The following is a 9,588-nucleotide window of genomic DNA, read 5'->3' on the forward strand; positions in this document are numbered from 1 at the left end:
TGTTTTTTTTCTCGTCCGATGTCAAGTGAAAAGTACCAAAATGGGCTGCGAAAAATTAACTTATTGAGTGCAAAAACAAAAAAATTACATATAAATAAAATCACATGTTTGGGGTATGTCAATTAAAATGTATCAAAATATTCCACTGCTTAAAAACATTTTAATGAAAACTAGAGTTGTGTGAACAAATACGGTCGGCAAATAATCTGGTTAAGTGTGCGCATCAGTTCGGACGGTCAAATTGTTCGGCCGAAATCGGTCGGCCTATCGGATTCAATGTGCGCCTAGCGTTAGAAGGTGCACTTCCTATTCGTGGAACGTAACATATGCGTCTGGTAGATTGGCTGTATAGTGTGAATCACTACTCCCACTGGTGGTAGTTGGTTGTGCCTTATAGCAGATTGAAGGGTTGTTGGTTGATCAAGTGTGGGCATTTCCTCAATCGACAAATGTCTTGAAATTTTAGAGGTCGCCGTCGAAGGAATGCCGATGTTATGTACGCCCGAATTGTGCTGAGTTCATTTGCAGACTGACTGCAATGCGTTTATTTCATATTCACTTAAGATTGAAATTTCATTACATTTGTGTGTGTGTATGACACCTCTCCCTGACTTATTTAAATGAAATAGTATTAGAAGACAATCTAAATACAATATGAGAATCGAATATTCAATTTAGTACATTACATATATGTGCAAATGTACGTAGATACATATGTATTCATTCTATATACTTATGAGTTATAAATTTAATCTCTCAGGAGGTTTCCGTGTACGTTTGGAACGACGAATCGCTTCTTCGTTGGCGGGATCACTCTCCATAGCAATGTGTTTTTCTACTCTGCTTTCATTTAGTTGTTGTGGATTTGTGGCGTTTGTCGTTTGTGGTTGTGTGGCTGTACTTTCCGTATTAGCATTTGTTACTGCTGGCCTCCGCAGGTTTATGAGGAATTTGAGGATCATCTGAACATGGTTTTTGTTGCTGAATTGACTCGTCTACATTTGCTTGCCTTGGCAGTTGTGAACCTACTTTTCGCATTTGATCAACGTGCCTTTTCCACAACCGATTGTCCTCTAACACCACGTTATAATGCAATTGGCCTGCGGTTCAACTACCTTACCAAATCGCAATTTCTCGCTGGCTAAATAATCCCGTACAGCAACTCTTCCTCCCACTGCAAATGTTTTACTGGGACGCACATATTCCGTATTCTCTGTAGTAGTTAGTGGAAGCATCAAGTCTAGGCGCGATTGGATTTGACACCCGAACATCATCATCGTGGTGACTTTTTAGTTGCTGGATGCATCTCTCGGCGATAAGCCATTAAGACTGTAGAAAGTGAGTGTATGGTGCAACGACTTTTGCTGACATCCCTTGGCTTTTAACTTGTTTTTAATCGTTTGTGCGAATCGCTCTGCCCGCCCATTTGTTGTTGGATGGTAAGGCGCACCCTGCTTAGGGACAATACCATTGTTTTTTTTTTGAGTCTAAATAGCTTTGGATTTGTAAGCAGGGGAAAAAACAGAATTGTATTGAACTTTGGTTTGGAAAGACGCAATTCAGCGATCGAACTATAAAATAAATTATTAAAATACATAATTTTGCAGCAATTGGTGGCAGCGGTGGGATTGCGTCACTTCCAAAGAGATTTAGCTGAAAGGAAATCATAATGGTTAAATTTGAGCAACTGAAGTTAGATAAGTTGAAGAAGGAGCTAGCCTCGTTGGAACTTTCTACTACGGGCTCAAAGGCGGAGCTACAACAGCGTTTACGGGAGGTATGTGAGATGCGGAGCATGGATTTAGCAGCGCACGAGTTTGTACAGCAGGGATTTGAGTCATCTGCAACGGAGGAAGCGATCATGCCAATCACTTAAACAGCAATAGGCGTCGACATGATCCAGTTATTGGCGGTTATGGAGAACGTGATGAGTCAACAGCAGCAATTAGGGCAGCAGTTAAATGAGAATTCCGCCAACCTGGAGCGTCGACTACAAAATAACTTAATAAATCTGGAGCAGCTTACAGAGGGTTTGGCAAGCTATTCGACACAGCTGAACGAGAAGTTTGGAAGTTTGAAGGAATCAGTTGGTGGCCTAGATAAACGAGTAGAGGATCTCGAAAGGTCCATGGCTGCGGAAATTGATGAACGCTTAGATAAACGAGTAGAAGATCTTGAGAAAATGGTTAATGAACGTCTAGAGCGGAACTATTCAGCAAATTCGTGAGACTTCAGTTAAATTAAAGTCACTAACTTATGACGGTACTACGACGCTCAGTATTTTCAGTGTGCAATTTGAGACGACAGAAATCCAAAATGTATGGACGGAACAGGAGAAAGCAGCAGCATTAATAGTGACCTTGAAGGGTGGAGCAGCGTAAGTTTTACGGACAGTGCCAGAACGTTTGAGAAGCAGCTATGAAGCAATTATGGGCGCGGTGACAAGGAAGTACGGCAGTGAGCATCGAAAGCAGCTTTATTACATGGAGTTGCAAAATCGGCGACAGAGAAGTGGCGAGTCGTTGCAGGAGTATGCTGCTGATATTGAACGCCTGGTTCAATTAGCACACTATGATGTAGGGATAGATCTGATGGAGCAAATGAAAACACGTGCGTTCATGAAAGCGATTCGTGATGTGGAGGTGCGGCGTAGCGTGCCATTGGTAAGCAAGTCTACATTCACTGAAACTGTGGCGCATGCTTTGACATATGAAGCAGCCTGGACAGGAGTAACCCATTATGTTGCTCCAAGAGTGCGCAAGGTAGAATTTAGTTGTGAGGAGGAGCAATCTGTGGTAGAAAACTCATCTCGTAAACCACGAGCAGCAAATTTTAAAGGCAGCTGCTATGTGTGCGACAAGCCGGGGCATATTGCTCGCGATTGCGGACTGCGCAGGAAGCGTACTGAATCATTGTCACCAGTGAACCACGAACTTCGGGGACAGCGAATGGCTGAGCAACAGCCTTCGTTAAACTAACACGTTTCAGTATAAAGGGGCATACACCGACCCTCACAGCCAATTGCCCCAGTATCCTCATATCAGAGATGAAACGAGTGCCGGGTAATTTGACCATTGAAGGAGTAATGGATGACAAGGCGTACATGTTGACAGTGGACACTGGAGCGTCGCACTCAATTATTAAAAGTGAGTTAGTGCATAGCTATGTGCCGCTAAGGGGTGTGCAGTTGAGAGCAGCAACCGGCGAGCACGCATTTGTGCGTGGAAAGGTCATGAAGAGCGTTATCATTGGCAGTTTTAAAATAAAGCATGAATTCATAATAGCGGATATAATGGATGATGTGATTATTGGTATGGACTTCATGACTCTGAATGGTTTCATGCTGGACTTGCGAAGAAAGGTGCGGATTTATACAAATGTAAACTTTCCACTTAATACAGGTTACAACAAAAGCACTTGTGTCCGATGATTGACTGCGTGTCGACGTCAGACGATTCCAGCTAATTCTGAGGCGATAATATGGGCGAAGACAAATGGGGACGATGGGATAAACCGGCTGTGGATTGTAGAAGCAGATCAGCGAAAACCAAATACGACATTTTTAATCGGAAATTCTTTGGTCGAGCCTCAATGTGGGAAAATTCCAGTAAGAGTGCTCAATCTATTTAATACATCTCAGATGATAAAGAAGGGAGCCATCGTTGCGGTTGGCCAAGAAGTCGAGGCAGTGGTAAATTGCGAGAGTGATGCAGGGGTGAGTAATAATGAGAACAGTGAAGCATTAGTAAATTTAGAGAGTGATGCAGAGGTGCATAGTAATGACACTGGTGAAGCAGTGCGAAACACACAACTGGAAAAGTGGACGGCAGGTTTGACTGAAGGGCAAAGGGTTGAAGCTCGAACACTCCTACGGAGCTTTTGGTCGATTTTTGACAGAAGTACCCGTGGAAGAACTATGGTTGTCAAGCATCACATTGACACTGGCAATGTGAAACCTATCCACGAATCACCGCGGAGAGTTCCATTGGCTAGAAGAGAGGAAGTAACTAAATTGATCACAGATATGCAGGAAGAAGGAGTTATTGAACCTTCTGCTAGTCCCTGGAGCTCCCCAGTAGTTTTAGTCAAGAAAAAGGATGATAGTACCCGATTCTGTGTGGATTATCGGAAACTGAGTGATATAACAAAGAAAGATAGCTACCCGTTACGTAGGATTGATGATACGCTCGATACACTATCTGATGCGAAATGGTTCTCTACATTAGATTTACGAAGTGGTTATTGGCAAGTGGAACTTGGAAGCGAAGATAAAGAGAAGACTGCGTTTAGCGTTGGCGATGGTTTATGGCAGTTTACAGTGATGCCGTTTGGTCTCTGTAATGCACCTGCTACTTTTGAGCGGCTTATGGAACGTGTGTTGAAAGGGTTGCATTGGAAGACTTGTCTGGTGTATCTTGACGACATCATAGTGATTGGAAAGAACTTCAAGGATCACCTGCATAAGCTAAGATAGGTATTTGAACGCTTGCAGACAGCTGGCCTAAGGCTGAATTCTGAGAAATGCTCGTTTTTCCGGAAGGAGGCTAAATACTTGGGCCATAAAGTGACAACGGAAGGGGTACACACTGATGAAGACAAGATTGTAGCAGTAAAGGCGTGGCCGCAACCGAAAAATTTGAATGAACTACGCAGTTTTTTGGGTCTATGCACATATTATAGACGCTTCGTACATAGATTTGCTGACATCGCGAGTAGTTTGCACAAACTAACAAAGAAGAACCAAGTATTTGAGTGGGGTTCTGAGCAGGAAGAGGCTTTCATGCAGTTAAAAAATCGATTATGTACGGCACCAATTTTGGTTTATCCCATTCCTGGACAAAAGTTTGTGCTAGATACGGATGCTAGACGGAAAAGAGAAGGTGATCGCTTATTACAGCAAAATCTTATCAAAGCAAGAACAAAACTATTGTGTAACTCAAAGAGAGTTAATGGCGGTCTTGGAAAGCGTGAAGCACTTCCATAAATATTTGTATGGGCAACAGATCCTGTTGAGGACAGATCACGCGGCGTTTCGATAGTTGCTGCAGTTTAAAGATCCAGCAGGACAAATAGCGCGATGGATAGAGCGACTACAAAGTTATGATTTCGTAATTGAACATCGTAAAGGAAGCAGCCACGGAAACGCCGATGCGTTGTCATGACGTCCATGCAGAACGGAATGCAAGCACTGCTCTCGAGTGGAAAGTGAGGAGTATGTAGTGGATGTGCGATTGTTGGGTGTGCTATCAGAGGAGAACTGGACGACGGAGCGAATACAAGAGGACCAACACAATGACGCGGATCTTGCGAAGATCGTAGAAGGCAAAGGGATTGGAGTGCGTCCGGGTTGGTAGGATATGGCTGGTGAGAGTCCTTTGGCCAAGGCGTATTGGGCACATTGGAGTCTGTGCTTGAAGGATGGAAGTCTGTATCGCATGTGGGAGAGCGAAGATGGTAAAACTAAACATGATCTGCTTGTAGTGCCAAGAGCGCGAATAGGTAAGGTAATTAGAGAATTCCACAATAGTTCCAGTGGCGGTCATTTGGGAATCACAAAAACTGTCGAGAAGACCAAGCGGCGCTTCTATTAGGTAGGCTGTCAAGAATCGGTGGCGGATTGGATAAAGAGATGTGAACAATGTGCAGCGGCGAAGGGGCCAGCCAGACGGAGTCGTGGACGTATGCAGCAATACAATGTAGGGAGCCCATTTGCCATGGACATAGCCGGTCCGTTTCCTATTAGCAGCCATGTTTGGCTCAGATTTAAGATTGCCTGCCGATTTGACATTTGGAGTAGCACATTCACCCAGCTGATACCGAGTACGTTGCACATAAACAGAGTGAGTTATCTGAGCTGCACAGATTTATTCGAAACCACTTACAAGTGGTCAGCGATAAAATGAAAGCCAGATATGACCTAAGGGCGAACTCAACTGGATTTGCAGAGGGGGATTTAGTAATGCTCTACAATCCGAAAAAGAGAAAGGGTTTGTCACCTAAGTTGCAAATAGCATGGGAAGGACTATACAAGGTTATTACCAGACTAAATGATGTAGTCTACCGTATTCTACGACTTCGTGTGAGGAAAGCGAAGATGAAGGTAGTGCATCTGGAATGGCTGACAGCTTATCACCGAGAGGTCTCAGTATTTGTTCGGGACGAACAAGTTTAAGCGGTGGGCAGTGTTACGAAATTACTAAAGAAGATTCTTAAAACGTTACAATAATACACTGTAGCTATAACAAGTGCTTGGGAAATTATGGATACTACTAGAAATGAATTGATAAAAAAAAACAATGTTTGAGTCTAAATAGCTTTGGATTTGTAAGCAGGGGAAACAAAAAACAAAATTGTATTGAACTTTGGTTTGGAAAAACGCAATTCAGCGATCGAACTATAAAATAAATTATTAAAATACATAATTTTGTAGCAGTATTTTCCCATGAACGGGCCAGCATAATCTGCGTGAACTCTTTCAAAAACTTTATTTGGTGGCAACCAACAATGTACTGGCACCACAGTTGGATCCGGACGATTTGATTGACATGCCGTACAATTTTATACCAAGTCCTCGATGTCGTTGTCGAGTTGGTTCCACCAGCAACATGCGCGTGCTTACATTTTCGGTTTGGTTATGCCAAAATATCTCGTGTGTAATTCCACAGTCCCTTCGGAATGAACACTCTCATCCCTCGGAGCAAACAACCTTTTTGCAAAGAAAATTCGGACTGGGCTATACCGAAACGAAATGACGGTTCACAATCGCGGCCATATTGTAAACATTCTATGAGCCTTTTCACTTCGTCCGCCTTCTTAGTTTACTCACTTAATTCGGTTACTGTTGCCGGCAAGTTTTCAATTACCTGCGTCTCGATGACGTCCAGCTCATCGATGTTTTCGTTGCAATTGGCGCACGACAGACACGATAGTGCATCAGCATTCGCATTTTCGCTACTTTTCTTTACGCATATATCGTACTCAAATGATCCTCAGTAAATTGCGTAATGCTGCATTGTTGTCGCAGAAAGGGTTTGCAGTCCCTTATGTGGCGAAAATGTCTAAACTATAGCTTTGTTGTTGGTGACTAAGATAAATTTCCGGCCAAATAAATATTGGTAGAATTTCCGCACACCAAATATAATAGCGTACGCCTCTCGATCCACTTGGCTATAACGTTGTTGAGTGTGATTCAACGCCTGCGACGCGAACTGTATAGGTTTCTATGTACCGTCTTTATAAACGTGGCTAAGTACTGCCCCCACCACAATTGGGCTCCCATCCACAGCTAGCACAATGGGTATCTGCGGATCATAGTGTGTTAACACTGTATCGGATTCCATTAGCTGTTTAATCGTGCTGAATGATTTCTTACAATCCGCGTCAAAATGAACGGTATGTCTTTGCGTAGTAATCTATTGAGCGGGTACACCACCGTGCTCAAGTTTCTTATGAATCGCCCATAATAATTTACAGTACCTAGAAATGATTTTACCTCATCTTTAGTCGTTGGCTGTTTCATATTGCGAATGGCATCTACCTTACTACTCATCTTACGTATTCCACCTTTATCGATAACATAGCCGCAATACTCAATGCTTTCTTGTAAAAATTCCAACTTTTGCAGATTCACTCGCATGTTATGCTGATCGAGTCTGCGCAATACTTCTTCTATTCTTTGTAGGTGCGTAACGTTGTCCTTGGCAGTGATTCTGATGTCATCCAAAAAGACTTTAGCTCCCGGCAAGTCGCCTAACAGCTGCTCCATAAACCGCTGCCACTTTGCTGGCGCCGACGCGATACCAAACATCATTCTTGTCGGTTGATACAAGTCTTTGTGCGCATTGAGGGTTAACAAGTGTCTATCGTGTGTATGGATCTCTTATTGCAGATATGCTTTCGATAAGTCTATTTTAGAAAATTTGTTTCCCCCCGCCATTGAGCTAAATAACTCATCGATTGTCGGGAGCGGGTGTTCATCTACAACCAACTCAGGATTTAAAGTGACCTTATAGTCACCTCATAATCTTACAGTCCTATCTTTTTTGGGAACAACCACCATCGGTGTGGCCCACTCGCTTTTTTCTACCTTAACCAACAAACCTTCCTCCACTTGATTTTCTAATTCCCTTTCAACTGCGCTCATCAATGGAAAGGCCACCCGCCTGGGCTTAATAAATTTCGGCGTGGGGCTCTGCTTTAAATACAATAGGGCTTGGTGCCCTGTAATCTTACGTTTGAAGAAGTACTTAATTATTCTTTTATTATTTGCGGCCAATTCAATGGAATCTCTCGAAGCCATTCTCTACCAAGGAGGGGATTGCGATCATCTCGAACGATGTACATTTTCTCCCGCTTTGATACCACCGTGACCCACACGATACCCAAACAGTCCAACGGAGTTTTACAATAGCTAACAAATTGTGTATCAGTCGGTTTTACTTTACAGTGCCCAAAATGCTTTTTGGCGTCGGCCAAACTTATTATTGTTACCGGAGCGCCGGTGTCGATTTCAAACAACATCATCAGGCCATTTATGGCTACCATGCTCATTATTTTCTTTCGTTTCGATTCCGCATCTCCATTACCGCCCCCGCTCACTTTGAACAACTCCTCCATAACTTTTTCTTGTGTTATTTGATTTAGCGTTCTCTTTCTTTTAAAGCACATTTTCCTCAAATGACCTTTCTTCTTACAGCAATGACAAATTGCCTCTTTATATTTACATTCGTTTGCCTCGTGGGAAGTGTTCCCACATCGAAAACAACTCTTCTCTTTACCTTCTGATTTTTTTTTCTCTTTCTTTGCGCAGTTTTGTGTTCTGTCTTTGCTTTGCTTCTCCTCCTTCCTGTAGTTAAGCTTATTAACTTCACCTAAAGGTACCTACCTGTTTTCGCAGTTCACCTCCTTCTCTTTCTGCTAATTCATATCCACATGCTATTTGAATTGCGTCGACCAAGGTTAAAACTTTTTTTCCAGCAATCTGCTTTGGATCTTCGGGTTATGCAAACCAAAAAAAAAATTGATTCCGTAATACGTTATCCGCCACCAAAAACTCAGAACACGTCAATGAAACCTATAATTTTCTAGGATTTCATTGTGCTGGGGATTGAAGTGCTCTTCTAGCAACTTCACGATCGCCTCGTATTCCATATTTTCCGGTGTATTCGGCAATGCTTTATCACACAGTATATCATACACTGCTGTACCAATATAGTGCAGCAAAAATTAGTCGTTTTTTTGCGGCATCTGCTTCAAATATTTCTAACGCCATTTCAAACCTCTTGACCCAACGACTCCAAGTAGTAATTTTTGCATCGAATGAGTCAAAATGAAACGATGTACTTGCCATTTAGACTGCTGTCTTCACCGATTCTGCTATTATATGTGAAACCACGTATGAGTGTCATTTTCGTACTACTCGTCGCCAGAATTGTTATATACGCCCGAATTGTACTGAGTTCATTTGCAGACTGCCTGCAATGCGCTTATTTCATATTCACTTAAGATTGACATTTCATTACATTTGTGTGTGTATGACAGCCGAAAACTCTGCCGCTCGGTGCCGCTGACCTTGAAATAAAAACATGT

At 42.7% G+C, this 9,588-nt stretch overlaps 1 protein-coding gene across 1 annotated transcript; it reads left to right on the plus strand.

Moving 5' to 3' along the window:
* The first annotated feature begins 3,916 nt into the window (after positions 1-3,916).
* Positions 3,917-4,474, plus strand: LOC108365253 (RNA-directed DNA polymerase homolog). Its single transcript, XM_017619244.1, has one exon. The coding sequence runs from the start codon at positions 3,917-3,919 to the stop codon at positions 4,472-4,474; it is 558 nt and encodes a 185-aa protein (XP_017474733.1).
* Positions 4,475-9,588: the final 5,114 nt, after the last annotated feature.

The sequence above is a fragment of the Rhagoletis zephyria genome, unplaced genomic scaffold (assembly GCF_001687245.7).
Source record: "Rhagoletis zephyria isolate East Lansing unplaced genomic scaffold, Rhagoletis_zephyria_1.1 Rzeph_scaffold_01817, whole genome shotgun sequence".
Taxonomy (NCBI): Eukaryota; Metazoa; Arthropoda; class Insecta; order Diptera; family Tephritidae; genus Rhagoletis; species Rhagoletis zephyria.